The sequence below is a fragment of the Citrus clementina genome, unplaced genomic scaffold (assembly GCF_000493195.1).
Source record: "Citrus clementina cultivar Clemenules unplaced genomic scaffold, Citrus_clementina_v1.0 scaffold_3, whole genome shotgun sequence".
Classification (NCBI taxonomy): domain Eukaryota; kingdom Viridiplantae; phylum Streptophyta; class Magnoliopsida; order Sapindales; family Rutaceae; genus Citrus; species Citrus x clementina.
Window position 1 is genome coordinate 42551153 of NW_006262339.1, and position 22177 is coordinate 42573329.

Genomic DNA, 22177 nt, shown 5'->3' on the forward strand with positions numbered 1-22177 from the left:
TGAGAAGAGACAATATACGGAGACTGGAGACTCCATCCACCCACATGCTGAAAATCATCAACAAGTTTTTAACCCCCATGCGTTTTCTGGAATTTTCTGAGAACTTTCAATTGTGTAACCTTTTTTTGTGGATAAATTCAAATCAGTTTTTTGGGCTTATACAGAATACAATTAACTTTGAGAAAGTAGTGTTTAAAGAAGAGAGAGAAAGAGAAATGGGTTAGTTTTAGAGAGAGAGAGGAAGAGAGATTTAAGAAACAACAAAACAAAAGAAAAACAAAACCTCGTGCCGCTACTTTCTCAGCCTCACTCCGGATTTTGTGCCACCAGCCATACGTTCTCACCTGAATGGTGCCAATCAGCGGTGCCTCAGCCTTTATGAGTAATAGAAATCGCTTACTTTAACTACGATAAAGAGCCTTAACTGTGACTACACCCCGAATCCGGATTAGTCGGGGCCCAATGCGGTCGCCGGAAATCGGGTGGTTTAAACAAAAAAAAAAAAACTACGATATAATCACCAATAACTGCAATTTTTCAGGGTTTTTTTCCTCTTCAAATAACACCATTTCCCCATGCCAAATATATATATATATATATATACACCTATTTAATTCTAATAAAAATTCCTTTATGTCTTGATTTAATACTTTAACGCAAGAAAAAAAATGAAAGGAAGGATTATTATCGTTTGATTAATTTAAAAATTATAATATATCAAATCATTATAAAAAGTATTATATTCTATCATTTTGTTAATTATAATTTTACGTCAACTAATAATATTATATTCTATCATTTTATTATTATATCTTTATGTTATCTAATATAATAAAATGATAGGTTTTATAAAGATCCAGTAACAAATGATAGACAATTATTTGATATATTACAATTATTAAAGTTGTGAAATGATAATAACTCTAGTTAAAAAGAAAAGATAAAGGACAATGAGAATAATTTGAAATGAACTAATAATCTCTCAAGATCTTCAGAAAAAATAACATTTAAATTCAAGTTAATTATATTTACATGTAACAATATTTAAGATTTAAACTTTAAACTTTAATTTCACTCTTGGTAGAGGTGGATAAATAATATTATCTTATGACTTTCTGTTAACATAAATTATTGGGACTTACATCCAAATCTAACTCTTTTTTTTTTTTATAATATGAATAATATTTTTAAAAAACGCATCACATAATGTAGTGCAATAAATTATTGTCGGTATCTATATTAGAAGAAATCCCACGTACTTAAATTTATATCAAAATTAAAGTTCAGTTTAGAATATGTATTAAAAAAAATCCCAAAATTTTACTCCCAGGTAAAAGAAGAAAATACGTGAAACTCATATTAATAGACCTTAAGCATAATAAGAAGATGTGTATCCACACCTAAACTAGTAAGTGGTTTGTAAATAAAACTCGCTCTTAATATCTGACTTATAAAGATAAAATTGCTTTAAGGGTATTTTTTGTTTTCTGTCCATGATGTTAGAGGAGGGATCATAGTATCAGCATACTTGGTATATGAAATCCTACTCGAATAAGTTAAAATGATGGAGTGAAATGCATTTTTCATATAACAGTGCACGTTCACAATACCTCAATTTATGTTTTTTTCACGTCAACAATTTTTTTGGACAGAGGGAAAGGGGCGTGGACCGACTCGGTTTCTATTGGTTTCACAAAGGTTTGTCAGGATTCGTTGGCTAAGCGGCGGACTTCACAGATCGCTGCAACGTGTCCGTGCAGTTCTGACGTAACCTAACCCTCACCTTGCTTCCCATCAACCAATAGCCACAGTCTCCGGTTTCGATAATCCGTCTTTATCTGATACTCAAAGCACCGGCTGCATTCACAGCCTCTATTTGAACAATCATCTGACAGCCCTGTTATATCGTGCTACGTATCCAATTGGTTTTGCATACTACTTTCTGTTGCTTGCAGAGGGCCGCAATTGGGCGCTTAATGGTTTCTTTTGTTTCCGTACTCTACAGCCATACGATTTATCCATTTTTACCATTTGTTTCTTGTTTGATTCTTGTTGTGATGGTGGTTCTACTTCACGTGGTACTGCGTGTCATGGACGACTTTCTGCGCAATAGTCTCTTGCCCCGTCGAGTTTGCTTCGTGTAGACTTTGGATCCACTTGAACTGCTGGGGCTTTAGAGTGTGGAACAGCTAGCCATTGAAGTTTGACATTTTCATATGAAATTAAACGATTGTTTCATACGTTACAAAATAAGATCACACTCCCCATTGGTAAAGTCGTAATATTACTCTCTCTCGTTTATTTCATCGTTTTTATATTTTGGTTGATGTCGTAGATTGATTATATATATGTATATATATTAGAAATTATCTAATGGTGTAAATATTTTTTTTCTGAATTTTAACAAATTAAATCAAGGATTCCAGAACAGATCAGTATTATATATATATATATATATATATATGAAATCGAACCGAACCATTGCAATGGAATTAGAAACTTTAAATTTGGTCGGTTTAATTTTGGTTGGTCATTAATTTCTTTTTGTTTTCGATTCTGCTCCATTTTTAAATCAATATCCAAATTGAGAAACACTGGATTCATTATTTTTTGAACCGATCTTAAATGAGTTTAACAGATCTTGTGAGATTAGAACACAAATATCTTCCCTAATAATTCAATAGTTCAAGCCTGATAATTAAAAAAAAAAAAAACTAATTTAAACGGGAACAATTCTCCTGTCAAAGAATTGAGAGTGCAACACTTCTTATAAATTAACATTGCAATTACAGATAAAGCATTAATAAATATTCAAAGATCAAATACATACTTTGTTTTCAACATATAATATAATTAATCTCTGTGATCTAAACTTAGAAAAGAAGTATATTGCAAAAACTAGTACCAATAGAAAAGAAATATGGGCAGGAGAATATATTGAGAACTGTACATTTTTCATTTGTATAATTAATATATTTTTTAAGAGAAACCATAGCAAGGGGGTTAGAGAAGAAAGCCTGCAGTAGTTTGAATTCTGCATATAGTCACACCTTATTTAATGAGTTTAACAAAGGAAACTAAAGATATAGTCACACTCCAAAGGTTGTTTATCCATTTAATCTAATAACCAATTTGAAACATTTTTATTCAGATGGGATGAAACAAATTATATGTATGTATGTGAACAGACAGGCGCGCGCGCACACACACACACACATATATATATATATATATATGGGTGCCTTTTTTTTAAAATGCAAATATATTGATAACCCATATGGTTTAATAGCATTTAATTCTGACTCTATTAAATTTCATGACTTAAAAACATGTCCGTATGAAAAAAAAAATGAGGACGTTAGCAATAGGGAAGAAATATCACACTAAATAAGGACTATATATATATATACTGCAAATAATTTTTTAAAAAAACACTTAGTATTATTGTTTGATTTTTTTCTTTTTGGGTGAACATCAATGTTGTTTAATATCTAATTTTTAAGTTTAAGCTTTTATGTCAGTTGGTATTTTAACATAGTGTTAGAGTAGGTCTGACATAAAGATTTTTGTTTGAATATACATGAATTAAATTCACATGTTAAATGGATCACTTGTGTTATATCCACGTGACATATCCGAATGAGGCAATGAGCAATGCAGTTGAGGGAAAAAAAATTCAGATGATTCTCATTGTGTAAGTAATTATCAATGGTTCAATTCCAAAAAGTTAAGTTTAATTTGAGGATAGAGTAAGATACCATGCACGTTGTTATTAAAAAAAAAAAAAGAAGTATTCAAACAAACTTAAATGTCATTATCAAGCTCAACCGCTTAATAAGCCGTCTGTATATTAGATCCGATTAACAAGCCAATAAGTCTGCAATGTCAGGGAGGATTATTAAACAAACTTAATTCCTATGTTAAGGTTGGCTTTTTAGATGAATGGGGAAATTCAAATGACGCAGGAATGTTTTCAAATTAGTTTAGTCTAAAATACGAGCACAACGTAAGATTATGACGCCAGTATTTTTTTAGAGGTAATTAAATTATTTATTATATATTGTTAGAAAACTAAATTTATCTAATTTTTGAATAATTTTATGAAATTAAATTCAGATCTCTCTTCTTAAAGATATTCAAGATTTTGTCAGCAAATGTTACAACTATTAAGAATTCTACATAAGGTTCAAGTTTATAAAATTTACTAGTACCAATCCATCAAGATTTAATGAAAACTTTATATCACCGGAAAGCTCCGTGAGTCAAAAGTTTAATAAATTTTACAATATTTGATTTGGAATTTTCTACATCAAGATATGATTAAATGCATTTTTACTGTTCAGATTTATTGTTGAAATGGACCTTGAAGTCAAATTGTGTTTTGCTTAGCTCTCTTCTACCTCATGGCAATTAAGACCTTCGATTCAAGTTTGATTTGAATTCTAAATAATAAAGACTTTATTTTAAGCTCGGAGAGATCTTCTAAGTTATGTATATAAAGGTATTACGTTGTAACTCTAGAAAAAAAAAAAAAGTGGTGATTTTGAGAATGTAATGTAGAAGAGTGCTGTTGATAGAGTTTTTTTATGCAACTATGTATTTCTTAGGTGGATTCCGTAGATTGGTGAGTAGAGAAGTCGCATATCTCTTGTAGGACATCATTGGATGGTGAATTTTCTGTAACCCACTGTAATAATTTAGATTGATGAACTTTTGTTATTGCCTTATGTATCCCACTGTAATACTTTAGAGTGGTGAACTTTTGTTATTGCCTTATCTATTTGTATGTGTTTTACTTAATAATAAAAATATAGGTCATAATTAGGATGCATCATCAAAGCTATTCACTCTCCCAATGAAATAATGGAATCAAACCTATAACATTGGTTGCAGTATTTGAAGCATTAATTGATGGGAAAAATGACATAAAACAAAGCATCCTCGAAAGTCCACAAAGTTACGCGATGTTCGGATGCAGCCTTGAGAAGTATATCGGTGGATGGAGGTCAGCGATCAGAGGTCATCTTTACCAAAAGGGTTAGGTTTAAGGGATGGGCATTGGCCCAGAAAAAAAGGTTAATCTTTATCATTTTGAACTTCGAGTAAGTTCGTAGTGTAAAATAAAGAATTTTATTAGTCAACAATGAACTGGATTGACCGAAGAAAGGGAACATGAAAGAGAGATTTCTTGTCAACTGAAATTAGTAATCATTCTAATAAAAACTATATCGACATGAATATAATAAATCAATTGAAGTTCGGAGAGGGTGTTCTCCTTTAAGATATATAGGAGTAAAAATATTACTGTTTCTAAAGAGAGAGAAAGATGATATGATATAGGATGAGAGTAGTAGGTGGTGTAGACCCTCGTTATACTCATCGTATGTATACACAAACACACGAATGCTTGTCACTCAATTTAAAATCATAAAATTGAAAAAAAGTGTGGAATGCAATTAAATTTGATTGGCTTTTTTGGGAAAATCCAACATAATTAAATCTTTGTGATCCCAGAACAGAATTGAATAAAACTGAGTCGGTTTATTTATCTAATTTCCTTTTTATATTTTTATAATTTTATTTATCTAATTGATTTATCAAACTGAATAGCCAAGCTTCGGTTCGATTGAGTTAAAATGCCCCGCCTTAGATGATGTGGAGGTGCTGAACCACCTAATACCTTCTCAGGAGTAAGAATCAAAAGAGATTCTTCTTTTTAAAGAAGAAATAGGGGTATAATATGTGAAACTACAAACAAAGCTATATCCAGTAAAGCGCTGACTAAAATTTTCCAATGTGTGCAGCCATAAAAATGGTTGATTTCAAATTATACTTGTACTATAGACGATTTAATTAAACATTAATTAAGTAAATTCTTCCCTAATTATAGAAAGCTTTTATATATTGTTAATTTTAATTAGAAAACCTAAAATTTGTATATTTATAATTTAATCAATGATAATATGTCATATCAGTTCATATAACATTATCTATATAAAATGACTGAATTTGTGCCTAATTTACGAAGAAGATTTATCACACGATTAAGAAAAAATGAATAATTGAAAATGCTGTATATATAATGGCCAAATGAAAATAATGAATAATTGAAAATACTCGTGTCATTTAGCAAACTGGGAAATGCGAATTTATCCCTGATACAGAAATACTTAAAGAAGAAATGAAGAAAACAAAGTAGAATAGGCATTAAAGGAAATTAACGCAGAATTAAATGATAAAATTAATTAATCAAATCAAAATTGTTAGGCAGTGAAGTTAGGCTTGATTGATTTGGCACTCCGTTTAACGGACTCCGTTGATTCCTCAGCCTTACCAACCACTGTGTCTTTAATCTTCTGGGTTGTGTCTTTGACAGATCCCCATGCATCTTCCACTGATTGCTTCGCTGCGTCAGTTATATCCCCTGCAGCTTGCGTCACTTCTCCACTCACATCTTTTGTCACCTCGGTAGCCTATAAACCAGATTCCCAAATATTGACCGAAGTTATTAAACAATAATCAATAATGGAGTTAAAACAATATGGACATGAAAAACAATGCGAGAATGTCACTTCCGTCTCTTTTTCATATTTGTTTTCTATCACTTAGGTACTTAATAAAATTTTTAATTACCCATTTCGTTTCTAATTAATGTTAAAATAATTACAGAAATTTACAGTATTTAGAGGCAAATATGACATTTTTATATATAAATTAATTATTTTAGAGCTGTGCAAATTAAAATTATTTTATTTATTTATAGAAGTGTCACATTTACTCTTTTGAGAGTGTCATTTTGGTTACGATTTTAATACTAGAGGTAAATTGGGTAGTTAAAAATTTGGTAAAAGCAATACTAAAGAGGGGTTTTGCTATGTATATTATAATGCCTCAAAACATACAAAATGTTGTAAATTTAAATGGGGTCCGCTTGAATTTTATAACGGCTGTAAGTTACATGAAATATAACTTAGCAGGACTCACTAAAGAGAAACTGAGGTGTCATTAAAAATTTGGTAAAAACAATATTAAAGAGAAATCGAAGTGTCATTCTCTCATAATAAAATGGTAAAATGTCCGATTAAAATATTTTCCTGATTTAATCATTCTTGAACTTTTAAAGAATCTAAATTTTTAGTGTTAGTGTATGATTATGTTTTAATTATTTTTTATTTTTAATTTATTAACTAGTAATCATCCAAGTGAATTTTATTTAGAAGAAATTCAGGTCATAAAGGAATCTTGATCCTAAAATGAGATGCTCATATGTAAAGATTTTAGTTACCTTTTCAGCAGCAGAAACAGCTTGATTTTTCACAGTTTCTGTGGCCCTCTTTACGGCATCAGCGCCTCGTTTTGATGTGTCAGCGGCTGTATCACGAATGTTTGAAGCCTCTTGGCGTAAACATGCCTGCAATAATGTTACATACAATAGTTAATAAGAACTGAAGTAATAAAATAGACTCGACGTACGTGTAAATTAACCTGAAACTGGAATATGACTCGCCTGGATATGCCCAGCGGGGAAAAAAACCCTAGAGCCGCATGGATTGTTCCTTTTAACTAATGATTTAACTTGGCCGCATTTTAGAAAAGTAGTAGTAGATGTTGTTGGAAAAAAGCTTGCCATTCTTTTATATTTTTCAATTTATCTAAACAGAAGGTTAGCGGATGAGGCTTACAGTTTTGTATTTTTTTGATAAGCTAGCCCGCTGGAAATATATAATAAATAAGAGAGCAGAGAGTGAAATGCAAAAGAATTTGTGAAAGGAAATTACACGTGGCTTCATAAAACGCTATGTGCTAATGCGCGAATTTGTCCCAATTTGGTGGCCAATAAGAATTTTAATACCAGGCCGATGATGACCCAGTATTTTAGGGTTTTTGTTTGCCTTGTTCCTTGCTGCACCGAGAATTGAGGCTTTGCATGTGTAAAATTGCAAAGCATTTCTCCACCATACTAATAAAATCCCTTTTCAAATTTTGTATGGAGTTGTGTGTTGCCATCCTACCATAAAATATAACTACAATGTTAAGTGGGAAATACAAATTATACAATATTAATATTTTATATTGTACGACAGTGGATTAAAACTAGCTTAGTGTTCAAATTAAAATTAAAAAACGTGTAAATACAATAGTAATTTGGCTTTTAGTTTTATATAATTAGCCATCTGAATTGAGTCTTGAAAAAGATAGATACAGAGAAGAAAATACAGCTCCAAAATAAATTATTTGTTTTCTTAAGAACTAAGAAATAAATCAATCAATCAATAAATAAATAATAGATATTCCAACGCATTACACACAGTCGTCACCTTCACCGAGTCCAAGCTAAACTCCACATGACGAATGTGACTCTGCTGCTACTGTGATGTCAGTCTCTATGTCTTGACATATATAAATAAGTTGATAATTCTTTTCTTTTCCAATAAATGAAAATGATAGAAATAATCATTACTGGTCGAGACCTATATATGGGTTTCGCATTTCAGTTTTAAAATCAATACTTGTTTTATAGGACCAGCCAACAGAACAGAACCGACGACGGTGTATGCATCTGTGGATTTTGGACGGACTTGAAACCAGCGGCACACAATCTCGATCCAACTCCCACGTAACGTTTTCTTTTTTAAAATGATCGTAATCTAAATGTATTATAATTTAAAGTTTATCAAGATTTTAGATAATAAATTATAATTCAATTCTAAAACATTACCGAAATTAACTCATTAATTTTATTCGGAAAAAATATGGCCCAGACGTATCTTATGTACATAGGAGTTCCAACAAAAATTAGAATAAGGTTACTCTTGATCTTGGACAATTTTGAAGGTCGTTAATAAAATTTACTTAAGAGTGAAGTTATTAGCACTCTTGCAAATTATTTTTTTTAAAATTATTTTTCTGTCAAAATGTATTTTAATTCCCAAAATATATTTTTCTAGTTTTTTATTAGGTTTCTTTCACTCAACTGTAATTACAGTTAATAAAAAGAAACTCCAATTACAGTTTTTTCTAATAAATTTTGGAAATATATATGTATGAATTAAGTAAAACTAAAAGTGGACTCAAATAGCTAATATACAGTTTTTTAAAAAAAATAAAAACTGATAAACAAGAAAATAGTAGGAAAAATTTTCAAAATGGAGAGTGTTCGTGAGTTGGTGAGGAAAAAAAATAAATAAAAGACACTAGTTTAGTTGTGTGGATGTAAAGAATTAGAGAGAGGGTTTAATTAAATTTATTTTATATTTTAATGTAATTATAATAGAAGAACGGTTTATATTATAGAGGAGTGTCAATAGTTCGACTCTTCCCATAAATCTAATTGCTACCAAGTGACCCACCTCCGAACCCGGAAAAAGAGATGATTTGTCACTTGCCTATGTACAGCCCAAACGCCAGAAGGTCCAAGAATCTTAGTTTAGATAAAAGCCCAATTTTTTTAATTAAACTACACAGATTTTTTTTAAAAAAAAAAAAATTAAAAGAGAAGAAAGAAGAAGAGATTTTGTTCATTATACTTAACTTTCAAAAACATTTTTCGAAATCTCAAATGGGACATTTGCCTCGTCTAGTCTCAATTTTCCTCCATCTATGCCCGAATGTTTGGGCTTAATATGAATCAAATTAATCAACCTCCAATTAATTGAAAGCCAATCTTTCCTACACATAGCCTATGAAGAAACTGTTGAACCATCACTCAGAATATGCAAGACAACGAATGTTCCCCAGAGCACTACAATTTTTGTTTTTTTTTTTATTTTCAATGTGCGCCAGAATTGTGTAACAAATGAATTAACTTCCGGTAGAGCAAATGAACAATGCTCAACTAACTAAACCGACAACGCATTTAAGAAACACATCAACCATTGAGTATCGTTGACAGCCATTTTCTAAGAACTTAAACAGTTAGGATCCTGTGTTGCTGTCAGCGCGCCAGCTAGTCACTAGTCAGTGTTTTACTTCGCTTACAGATAGATTTTTTGTTATATATTATGGGCGCCTCGTCCAGACCCATTAAATTGTACCGTAATGTAATTATGTAAAATCCGTATAATTTATGGTCTCCATTTACTGTCAAAATCCGGCCGATTTTCCTTGAATATTCAATTTTCACATGCTGCATGTGTAACTCTTTATTTCTTTTACCATGCTTTAGCATCCCTATCTCTACATTGGCTAAAAATTTTAGATTATTTTTTATCCTCAGTAAACAAATGCGTGGCCGTATATCATAAATTTTCCATATTCCTTGTTGTGAGTTCTTCACAGCACAGAACATGTAGTATCACACCGCAGTGTTAATGCAGGACGTGAACTGATATGGCCCTCACATTGATAGTCATTTAACACTAGCAACTGCCCACCAACTTGATCTTGTCCTATAAAAGGAACCTAGACCTAATGACAATAGCAGAGTAGCAAGAGCCTAATTACTTGCACAGTGAAAGAGAGAGAGAGAGAGAGATGGCAAGGTGGTATATTGTGGCAGTACTTGCTCTGGCAATTGCACATGCTAGTGCTACAGCAGCTGCTAGAGATGTTCCCAAGCTCGATAAAAACAACAATAATGGTCTCAATGACCAAAAGAACTTCGTTGCATTCGGTGGCGTTGGCGGCGTAGCTGGAGTTGGCGTTGGTGGTGGTGCCGGGGGTGGAGTCGGTGGAATTGGTGGTATTGGAGGTGGGCTTGGTGGTGGATCTGGATTATTAGGAGGAGTTGGTGGTTTGGGAGGGGCTGCTGGAGGCCTCGGGGGCCTCGGAGGCGGTGCCGGAGGTGGCCTCGGCGGTGGTTCAGGTGGTGGCCTTGGCAGTGGTATCGGTGGCGGCGCTGGTGGCGGATTTGGTGGAGGTGCCGGAGGGGGTCTCGGGGGTGGAAGTGGCAGTAACTGTGGTGGTGGCCTACTTCACCCTTGATATTTCTACAATTTCATTTCATGCTTCTTTAATTTTAGGATAATGTCAGTTAATCAAGTCGGTTTTGTGTTAGCCTTTCTTCACTTTTGATAAGTCGGTTATAAGTTTTTAAGAGTTCTTTTATTTTGGGTCGTGTTTTGAATAATCGCTTAGCTTTTTTCAAGTTTCTTGCAGTTTTAACATATGTGATATGTAAGCTTAAAGTATATCCGTCTGATCCGACTTATATATATCAAGATCCAGACATTTGATAATATAATTGATTTTACCGATCGATGTTGTAGACCTAATACGATGCCAAGATATAATTGAAAATGCAGTTATATATCTTCATTATTAACCTTTTAAATCTGGAATAAACCATCCCAATAACATAATGATATATTCAAATTGCTTCCTTTTTCACTTCATAATTAAAGTTCATTGTATTTGTATATACTAATTTTTTTTAAAAAATATTTTAAATTAGATCAGACTCATGCTAGACTCATATATTTAAATTGTGCTATCACAGAGTTGATCTAAACGGTTCTACTAAATTTTTATGAATAACAAATATCATTGACCGATTTATAATGTAACTGAAAATAAAATGTTTTTGCTAATTACATATGCATGGTTGATAAACATGTCAGTACAATTGATACAGGCTAGAGAATTTCTTTACTTGTCATACTAACAATTTTGACTATAAAACTCGAGATGTGTGTGTTTTCGTTTTGTTCCTTTTCTTTTGTCTTTTCCTACTATTGGTAAATAAAGTTATCACAACTAAGAATAGTAGGTTTTATTTTATTTTATTTTTTAACGATAGCCAAAACTTTATAAAATAGTTGAAAAATACTTTAAATTCAAGTGATTTTGGCCCGTTTTATGGAAGAATTAATGGGTCAAAAATATACACACTTACGTAAATAATATTGATAATAAGCAAGAGAGAAGAAACGGATTCTAATGGAATTAGTTTCAGATTGTGGACTCTTCTATTACATACGTACGACAAGAAACAACTATCACACAATTGACACAAACATGTCAAGAGACCAAAGAGAATTCAAAATAGGGGGGGGGGGGGGGGGTGGAAAATAATCCAACAGTGCAATAGCTGAAAAACACTACTATATATAGAGGAAAAACCAAAACTGGTGGAGAACTTATGTGTCGTGTAACTAAACTTTTCTCAGTTGTAAATGTTCTATTATTTCCTATTTAAGTCAACGGTTCAATTAGTGTTGACCAATATTTTCTCCAAACGATTTTCTCAATTTAGGTGTAAAGAGTTGGGAATGGTGGAGTTCAATATTTGGGGTGGACTTAGAATGTGCAGGTATCCGATCCCAAATTAAACTTGTTAGGTAGAGATTGAATGTAGGTCGACATTGAATTTAGCAGCTGACTTCCATTGACAAACCAATATTTAATACAACTCAATAATAACTTAAAATATTGAATACAAACTTTATATTTAGTAACCACCAATCAGATTGAACAAAACAATCTAATTCTTTAATAATCAACTTACCCTATATAAAATCATTAACTGCTTCAAATTTTGCCATGAGTAATGCTACTTGCATACAAAATTGTACAAATTTATTAATTCATTTTTATTTATAATTTTGTGTGCAAATAGTGTTTAGCTTTTTCCAAACACTTGAATTACAATGGTCCCAAGGGATTGGATAGATTCTACTATTAAATTAACGTGCCAGTACATGTTAACCAAAAGTCAGGCTTTAGTTATGTTATATAATCATGTACGTATCTTATATGATAATGTAAGATAACAATCTCCCCAAAAGCCATTAGTTAGAGAAAACTATATTGGCAAAGTGAGTGAGTAAAGTAACCAAAACACGCAAATTTAGTTGAGATAAGAATTTTTTTTCTTTTAGATTAGATAAGCAAATTAATTAGCAGAATAAAAAGTATAATGACAGTAGAAAATGTTTGATATAGAAGTCCAATACCAAGATGAAAAAAAAAAAAGAAATATTTCTTGCAAATTAATTCGATGTTTAGAGTTTTTTTTAATAAAAAAAAATTGATGTTTAGAATTGACCACGTGCTACTACGTACTATGAGTTATGGACTACAGCTCAGTGAAAAGGCTCGATGACTTTTTACTTAATTCTCCGCAACGCAAGAACATTTAATTTTAATTTTTCACAGCTTAATTAGGATTTGCATTTCCTCTCAAAACTCAAAATGTAAGGTTCCTTTTTTTTTTTATATATTAATCACGAGGTATTATAGGGAGGGCCCCAACTGTGGGAGGCACCTTTAAGCCCGTACCACAATCCAGACTAGAAGTCCCCGCTCGAACCGGGAGGCACAGATTCTCCCAACAAAGGCGACTTCCCTGCGACTCGAACTGGGGAGCAAACCCAGTCAAGCCACTTAAGGGGACTCCATTGCCAGTGGAGCCAACACTTTGTTGGTAAAGGTAATTAATAATACCCAGAATTGAGTCAATCACTTCATTTCGGCCCTTTTCTTCCAACCAAATGTAATTACTTGATTGGTTGGGCAAATGCTTCTCTGCATATCACATGCCCGAATGCCACATCCCTAATCAGCATTTCATGTGTCACCACCATATCTGACATGCATGTTTATTTCTGTTAGCATTTGCCACCCTGGCCATTGCAGTAACTTTCTTTCAGCTGGTGCCCCAAGCATTTAAACCATTACCACGACTCCTATAACATTATTACTCTAAACACAAATCCTTGAAAATATATATTTCAAACAGCAGACCTTATGAGTGAGTGTGCCACCTAAGCTGCCCTCATTCAATGCCCTCTTTGCCTTTATAAGGAGACTCCCGCAACAATAGTTCACATGTACTAAGAAGAACAATTCATAATAGTAATCAAATAATAATAATAATAATCTTATAGAGAGATGGCAAAGTGGTGTGTCACTGTCATGCTTGTTCTTGCTGTAGTAGCGGTTCACACTAGTGCAAGAAACACGCCTAGTGATCATGATGATCAAGTGGTTCATAACGCTGCCAAAAATGCACCCTCTGGTGCTGGCCTTGATGATCAAAAGAACTTTCTAACATACGGTGGTGTCAGTGGCTTCTCCGGCATTGGTTCTAATGGGCTTCCGCTTGGTGGAGTTGGAGGTCTTGCTGGCGTTACTGGCCTCGGTGGTGCTGGTGGGCTTGGAGGAATTGGTGGAGTCGGTGGTCTCGGTGGTTCAAGTGGGCTTGGTGGAGTTGGTGGCGTGGGTGGCGGCGTTGGCGGTGGTGCTGGTGGCGGCGTTGGTGGTGGTTCTGCCGGTGGAGTTGGCACTGGCACCGGAGTGCTTCCTTTCCATTGAAATAGTTGGAGCCTTAGAAGACATTAGGGCTTCTTTACTTGCTTTTAATTAATCAAGGTTTTTCCTGTTTGAGGGTTTCCCGTGCACGTTATTAAGAAAGTTTAGTTTAATGTCATGTTCGTGTGATAGTTCGTTTACTTCGGCTTCAGTTACTGTTTGCTTTTGATTTTTAGCTTTGAGAGCTTCTGGTATGTTATCGTAATGTAATTCTCTACTTCAGAGATATTCGACGTAAATAATTTAATCGCGTGTTTTATCTTCTTCTTCTGTCTTTTAAATGGAGATGACTGATGTTATAGAACCTTAGCTAAAGCAACTAAAGTTTACATATGAAGTTATCGAAGCTCATGCATTATGTTACACTAAGCAAAGTAAGGTCATTAATTTGTCGGGCCACAGCCTTAAACTTGACTATATGTCGTGGAAATGTTTTGGGATTCAGGAGCACCTGTATTTTCATTCATTAATTGCCATGTATATAATTCAACCAACCATAATAATAAATATTAAGCAATGTGATGAGCATAATTTATATACATATTTTACCCTTTATTGTATATTTGCTAGTTAATTTTATTTGTTATTTTTAATTAATTGAATTGTTTTATTGAATAGGAAATTAATTGGAGATTGGAAATAAAAAGTGCAAAAAAAATAATAATTTAGAGAAATATTAGTTGAAGCTGTGATAGAGTTAAGAGCTAAGAGCAATTTGCATTGAAAAAGAATTTCAATTCTCCAATTGAGTTGCACGTCCATAGCATTGCAAAAGGGGAAAGCAATTTAAATGGGGCCCACACTTGACTTTCAAAAGTGGAATTAATGGCTGGCGTTATTATGGAAGCTTTGTTTCATAATTGGAAAAGGATTTTAATTAGCAGACAAAGAGGATTCGGTGGCTAAGCATTATAAAAGAGAGTTTTGGCTTTTGAATGAGGGTGGCCGCCAGAGGAGGAGAAAAAGGCTGGAAGAGAGCAGTTGCAGCAGCAATATTTCAGCTTCCCATGGCTGATTTTATTTCTTTTGTTGCTCCCAATTCAAGTATGTCCAGCTAATTTTCTTATACTGAGGTTAAAGATGAAACCCTATTCAATGAAATAATTATTTTATTTATTTATTTAATTCCCATATATGTTCTTTAATGATTATGGTTTTTATTTCACATGATTAATTGGATGTTAATAAAATCTTTTCATCAATTCTGTCATGCATTATTGATTGTTAAGATTAATATTCGGTTAATTCTATGCTTGGATCTATAAAGTTTATACATGATTATCTTTGATTTTATGTCTTTCATTAAATTGTTTACATGGAGTGCTTAGGAAACTTTGACTCTTTATTATTCAATATGTTTACATGAGATTCTTAGATGTCATATTATTAAGCAGAAAAAGAACCTACATTAGATTTAATTACTTGGGCTTAATTGTTATATCCATGAGATGACATAGATTGATTTCGAGTTGTCACTCTAAAATTGGGGATTAATTAATAATTAGATAATTACTAGTTGAATAATGGTGGATTCTGAAACCTTGGTAATTCTTATCTTATTGAATTCTCCTTTATTTTAATTGCTTCCTTAGTTTAATTGGTTTAATTTTCTTAAAAACTCAATTTGCTCAACTAGGTTAGAATTAATATTAATTTTAGATTTAAATTAGACTTTTTAATTTATAACAATCCCTGTGGGATCGACCTCGTTACCACTATTTTATTTCTAGATTCGTGCGCTTGCGAGTATATTAAAATTTTCACAACACAATGCTCCAGGAGTATTAAAAAATCTTAATTCTTTAGGAACACTAAATACCTTCTTGTATATTAGTTGGTGTTGAATAAAATGGCATTGAAGAAAGTTTTCAAAGACATAATCCGCACTTGTCAAAGGGATAATCTGCACTTGTCAAAGACACGATCCGCGCCGAACGGATTGACATATTTCCTTCCGTATTTACATATGTAATCTTTGAAAAAATGTAGCATCTGCATCTATAAATAACTCTCAGTGTATAATGTTTTATTCAAGAAATGAAAACACGTTTCTTCAATTGGATGATCGGTGAATCAATAACTGAATATCAAAACTGATAATACGTTATCAATAAGCATGTATTTTAATGATAATTTATATATTAGAAAAATGATCCTATAGCTGAAAGACACTACTATACATAGAGGAAAAAATAAAACTGGTGGAGAATTTATGTGTCGTGTTACTAAACTTTTCTCAGTTGTAAATGTTCTATTATTTCCTATAGTTTAAGTCAACGATTCAATTAGTGTTGACCAATATTTTCTCCAAACGATTTTCTCAATTTAGGTGTAAAGAGTTGGGAATGGTGGAGTGTAATATTTGGGGTGGACTTAGAATGTGCAGGTATCCGATCCCAAATTAAACTTGTTAGGTAGAGATTGAATGTAGGTCGACATTGAATTTAGCAGCTGACTTCCATTGACCAACCAATATTTAATGCAACTCAACAGTAAATTAAAATATTGAATGGAAACTTTATATTTAATAACCACCAATCAGATTTAACAAAACAATCTAATTCTTTAATAATCAACTTACCCTATATAAAACCATTAACTGCTTCAAATTTTGCCATGAGTAATGCTACTTGCATATAAAATTGTACAAATTTATTAATTCATTTTTATTTATAATTTTGTGTGCAAATAGTGTTTAACTTTTTCCAAACTCTTGAATTACGATGGTCCCAAAGGATTGGACAGATTTTACCATTAAATTAATGTGTCAGTACATGTTAACTAAAAGTCTTTAGTTAGAGAAAACTAGATTGACAAAGTGAGTGAGTAAAGTAACCAAAACACGCAAATTTAGTTGAGATAAGAATTTTTTTTCTTTTAGATTAGATAAGCAAATTAATTAGTAGAATAAAAAGTATAATGACAGTAGAAAATGTTTGATATAGAAGTCTAATACCAAGATGAAAAAAAAAAAAGAAATATTTCTTGCAAATTAATTCAATGTTTAGAGTTTTTTTTAATAAAAAAAAATTGATGTTTAGAATTGACCACGTGCTACTACGTATTATGAGTTATGGACTACAGCTCAGTGAAAAGGCTCGATGACTTTTTACTTAATTCTCCGCAACGCAAGAACATTTAATTTTACTTTTTCACAGCTTAATTAGGATTTGCATTTCCTCTCAAAACTCAAAAGGTAAGGTTCCTTGTCACACACAGTTTAAAATTTTTCATGTCATTGGAAATGGTCCAGGAAATTAATAATGCCCAGAATTGAGTCAATCACTTCACATCGGCCCTTTTCTTCCAACCAAATGTAATTACTTGATTGGTTGGGCAAATGTTTCTCTGCATATCACATGCCCGAACGCCACATCCCTAATCAGCATTTCATTTGTCACCACCATATCTGGCATGCATGTTTATTTCTGCATTTGCCACTCTGGCCATCGCAGTAACTTTCTTTCAGCTGGTACCCCAAGCGTTTAAACCATTACGATGACTCCTATAACAATTTTACTCTAAGCACAAATCCTTGAAAATATATATTTCAAACAGCAGACCTTATGAGCGAGTGTGCCAGCTAAGTTGCCCGCATTCAATTCTATTTACTACCCACAACTACCTCCCCAATGCCCTCTTAGCCTTTATAAGGAGACTCCCGCAACAATAGTTCACATGTACTAAGAAGAAAAATTCATAATAGTAATCAAATAATAATAATCTTTGAGAGAGATGGCAAAGTGGTGTGCCAATGTCATGCTTGTTCTTGCTGTAGCAGCGGTTCACACTAGTGCAAGAAATACGCCTAGTGATCATGATGATCAAGTGGTTCATAACACTGCCAAAAGTGCGCCCACTGATGCTGGCCTTGATGATCAAAAGAACTTTCTAACATACGGTGGTGTTGGTGGCTTCTCCGGCATTGGTTCTAATGGGCTTCCGTTTGGTGGAGTTGGAGGTCTTGGTGGGATTACTGGCCTCGGTGGTGCTGGTGGGCTTGGAGGAATTGGTGGAGTCGGTGGCCTCGGTGGTGCTAGTGGGCTCGGTGGTTCAAGTGGGCTTGGTGGAGTTGGTGGCGTGGGTGGCGGCGTTGGCGGTGGCGGCGGCGTTGGAGGTGGTGCTGGTGGCGGCGTTGGTGGTGGTTCTGCCGGTGGAGTTGGCATTGGCACTGGAGTGCTTCCTTTCCCTTGAAATAGTTGGAGCCTTAGAAGACATTAGGGCTTCTTTACTTGCTTTTAATTAATCAAGGTTTTTCCTGTTTGAGGGTTTCCCGTGCACGTTATTCCCGTGCGCGTTATTAAGAAAGTTTAGTTTTAATGCCATGTTCGTGTGATAGTTCGTTTACTTTGGTTTCAGTTACTGTTTGCTTTTGAGTTTTAGTTTTGAGAGCTTTTGGTATGTTATTGTAATGTAATTCTCTACTTCAGAGATATTCGACGTAAATAATTAAATCGCGTGTTTTATCTTCTTCTTCTTCTGTCTTTTAAATGGAGATGACTGATGTTATAGAACTTTAACGAAAGCAACTAAAGTTTACATATGAAGTTATCGAAGCTCATGCATTACGTTACACTAAGCAAAGTAAGGTCATTAATTTGTCGGGCCACAGCCTTAAACTTGACTATATGTCGTGGAAATGGTTTGGGATTCTGGAGCACTGCTGTATTTTCATTCATAAATTGCCAATTGTCATGTATATAATTCAACCAATCATGATAATAAATATTAAGCGATGCTCCAAGAATATTAAAAACCTTAACTTTTTGGAAACACTAAATACCTTTTTGTATATTAGATGGATGATCGGTGAATCAATAACTGAATCTTAAAACTTATAATACAATATTGTTATCAATAAGCATGTATTTTAATGATAATTTATATATAAAAAAAAAAATGATCCTATAGATGAATTCAAGCAAAAAGTCTTTAAATAGTAATTTTTACATAACTATTGCCAGCTCAATGCTCATGTTTAATTGCTGGCCTTGCTGGTACTCCAGTCTCCAGCATTCTTCACTTCAGCGCACGGTTAAATATTATATGTTAATGCAAATATTAGTTAATTTGAGCTTTTCTTTTTTCCTTTTTTTTTTTTGTTAATTTTTTTTGCCAACCGCAGCGGTCAAGAGCTAACTACTGCCGACAGGAATATTGTTATTATGAAAAAAAACTATATTCACATTTTAATTTTGTCTGGGCGTTCTCCTCGCTATTGCTTACTCGGGGTCTGTTTCTTCTCAACACAAAATCACATCTCAATGCCACTCAAATCAACCAACTTAATTCATGTATTGTATATTCAAGAATTTCAAATAAAAATAAATAAATAAATAAATCGACTTTTGTTATTATGTTATATACGGAAGATAAAAGTTGGTGATGATCATTGACGATGATGTGCCTTCGGGTTGAGGTAGGTGCATGCGGGATTTGGCTTAGATGTGATCAAGATACCTCTCTAGTCAAGGAAATATTCAAAGATATCAAGATAGTTTCAAGGGCCTACAAAATCTATGGCTGTATGTAAATGTGCTTGTCACACTGGGCAGGGCAAGGCAGACAAATTAATTGGAACCCAACAGCAATCCAATCTAATGCAAGTTTTATTAATGGCGTCAGCTCGGTTCTTTACCATAACTCATTCAATTGCTGTGCAGAACATTAAATTGAGAGTGGGGTTCGTCTCTGCCATCCAAGCTATCAGTGGGTGAGCGCATTTATTCATTTGTTTATAATTTTGCCAGTACATGTTAACTCTTTTCACGCGCAATCCCTTCGATTTTGCCATTATGATCTTCCAAATCGTCAGAGATATATATTTACTGTTTCTTTTCAAATAACAGATAATTAGATCTCCTAAAAAAAAAAAAACAGATAATTAGATATATGCAGTTGTACATATTAATCTAATTATAAGTAAGCCACGTACAGTTACTACAAGGAAAAAGGAGGAGAAAAAAAAAAAAAAAAAAGATATAAAAGCATGTGCAAGAAAGTCATACTTCAGATGAGAAAAATTATCAAAACGCTGTTGTTTCAGTAAATTGAACATTTTTACAGTGCACTGTAGTACTGTACATGAACAAGACCTTGTACATTTACAACGTGTTCGTGCAATCTTACGTTGAAATATTGGTCTGATATGGTTACCATACAATAAATTTTGACTCCTATAATATATGAAACCTGTGCTTGGTAATTATAATTCGTAAGATCTTACTGTAGAAATTTGATTGTACTATTATTATTATTATTATTTTTAAATTTACCATACACATATTTCACTAACAGAAGTAGGCATATCTGAGAATGAGGTGCTGGAGTTTTTTAAGTTATAGAATAAAAAATTAAGGCATTTGCTAATTATTAGTTGTAAGGTAAAAGTTGATTAAATTTGTAAACATAATTAATACCATTTCATGGAAGAAAAGGGATTAAACCATAATTTGGCTTATTTGTTGCCCCGCTCATCATTATCATTTTTTTTATATAGATAATGTGGGTCGGGTTTGAATCCGAGCTGATCCTAAACATCATTTGATAAGTTTGAAATCTAAATTTTATTGAAAAATATTATAAAATATATATTATTTTAAATAATTATATTTATTTGACTAATCTATTACATATATGTAAAGTTTTAAATATTTAAAATTTATATTTTCATATCCAATTTCATTGAAATAAATTTAAAAATTATAAAATTACAAAAAAAATACATAATATTAAAAAAAATAGAAAATTTGGGTACAAAAACCAGGATTAAAAAATCCAGCCCAGGTGTCTAAAAATTACATCCGGACTGGATCCGTGTGCCAACCCTAAATTGTAGCACTCTCAGGTTTGTCTTTTTTTTTTTTTTTTAATATTAGAAACCTGACGTTACTTGGGTATAAGACGAGAAAGAATTCATGCATCCTTTTTACAGATGCAGTAGTAAACATTGCATCAATGATTCAATCGGACAGTCAAAGAGCATGGAATTTACTTGAGAAATATTCCTGAAAGTTACGATGAGTTTTGGGATAATTGGAACACTGAATTATGAATTGAAATAATTAGAATAAAATCATGTGCTTTGTTCTTAAATGTTATAATAAAGCGATCTGTGTTCAATCTGTTATTTGACCAGTTCAATCTCTCTCTCCCTGCCTCCCTCCCTCCCTCTCTTTTTTTTTTTTTGTCCCCCTTTTTTCTCTTGCGGAATGATGAATTGAAATAATTAGAATATAATTATATGCTTTATTCTTAAACGTTGTATAAAAAAATCAACATGTTGTTATTTAATGAGTTTGATCTCTCTCTCTCTTTCTCGGATTTGCAGCTATAATTTGATCTGGAGTAGTGCTAGGGAGAGAGAAGCACGAGAGAAAGACGAGAGAATTTTGCTCTCTCTCTCTCTCTCTCTCTCTCTCTCTCTCTCTACCCATTTCTTCATTGTTTCTCTCATCTGCACGAAGCATTTTCATTTTATATGAGGAAAAGAAATTACACTCTTCTTGTCGTACATCAACTAACTTTTACTTGGCAATTAGAACTCTCATTTTATAGCAGGCAGCTACAGCACCACAGTTTCAAATAAAAACTTAATCACATTATATATAGTAGATATTTTAACTAGAAAATCCAATAAAGAGACAAGAATTAATTGATAAGTTTCAAGTGTTTAACTCCCAATTTTCATTGACATCACTCAATGTGGATTGGATAAGATGAATTTTAATTAAACCATACGTACATCCTGTGTATCAAATAAATCAGAGGTTTTTTTTTTTTCTGGTTCTTTAAACAACTAATTTAATTAAAGTCAACGTGTATCACGTTAAGAGATGGATTTGTAATTTAAAAACAGAACAGCAGTTTAATTATTTTCAACTTGAGTCTACAAATTAAGCCAAAACTAATGACCTCCCTCAAATTG

General features: G+C 32.8%; 4 protein-coding genes across 4 annotated transcripts; 3 read left to right on the top strand and 1 right to left on the bottom strand.

Moving 5' to 3' along the window:
- Window positions 1-6263: 6263 nt before the first annotated feature.
- Window positions 6264-7630, bottom strand: LOC18046560 (uncharacterized protein At4g13230). The gene is made up of 3 exons (XM_006443601.2): window positions 7508-7630; window positions 7286-7411; window positions 6264-6473 (listed from the first exon to the last, which is right to left on the bottom strand). The coding sequence occupies exons 1-3, from the start codon at window positions 7628-7630 to the stop codon at window positions 6264-6266; spliced, it is 459 nt and encodes a 152-aa protein (XP_006443664.2).
- A 2766-nt stretch (window positions 7631-10396) lies between these two features.
- LOC112100158 (glycine-rich protein 23-like) lies at window positions 10397-11193 on the top strand. The gene has a single exon (XM_024188645.1). It carries the CDS (start codon window positions 10474-10476, stop codon window positions 10921-10923), a length of 450 nt encoding a protein of 149 aa, XP_024044413.1. The 5' UTR covers window positions 10397-10473; the 3' UTR covers window positions 10924-11193.
- Window positions 11194-13789: 2596 nt separating this feature from the next.
- Window positions 13790-14389, top strand: LOC18046561 (PE-PGRS family protein PE_PGRS33). The gene has a single exon (XM_006443602.2). It carries the CDS (start codon window positions 13831-13833, stop codon window positions 14251-14253), a length of 423 nt encoding a protein of 140 aa, XP_006443665.1. The 5' UTR covers window positions 13790-13830; the 3' UTR covers window positions 14254-14389.
- Window positions 14390-17927: 3538 nt separating this feature from the next.
- On the top strand, window positions 17928-18722 carry LOC18046562 (glycine-rich protein 23). The gene has a single exon (XM_006443603.2). It carries the CDS (start codon window positions 17986-17988, stop codon window positions 18442-18444), a length of 459 nt encoding a protein of 152 aa, XP_006443666.1. The 5' UTR covers window positions 17928-17985; the 3' UTR covers window positions 18445-18722.
- Window positions 18723-22177: the final 3455 nt, after the last annotated feature.

Coding starts and splice junctions, on each gene's coding strand:
- LOC18046560 (XM_006443601.2), bottom strand. CDS start 7,630: ATGGCAAGCTTTTTTCCAACAACATCTACTACTACTTTTCTAAAATGC. Junction 7,412..7,507: donor TCCCCGCTGGGCATATCCAG/GCGAGTCATATT, acceptor ACATTATTGCAG/GCATGTTTACGCCAAGAGGC. Junction 6,474..7,285: donor CTGTTTCTGCTGCTGAAAAG/GTAACTAAAATC, acceptor TCTGGTTTATAG/GCTACCGAGGTGACAAAAGA.
- LOC112100158 (XM_024188645.1), top strand. CDS start 10,474: ATGGCAAGGTGGTATATTGTGGCAGTACTTGCTCTGGCAATTGCACAT.
- LOC18046561 (XM_006443602.2), top strand. CDS start 13,831: ATGGCAAAGTGGTGTGTCACTGTCATGCTTGTTCTTGCTGTAGTAGCG.
- LOC18046562 (XM_006443603.2), top strand. CDS start 17,986: ATGGCAAAGTGGTGTGCCAATGTCATGCTTGTTCTTGCTGTAGCAGCG.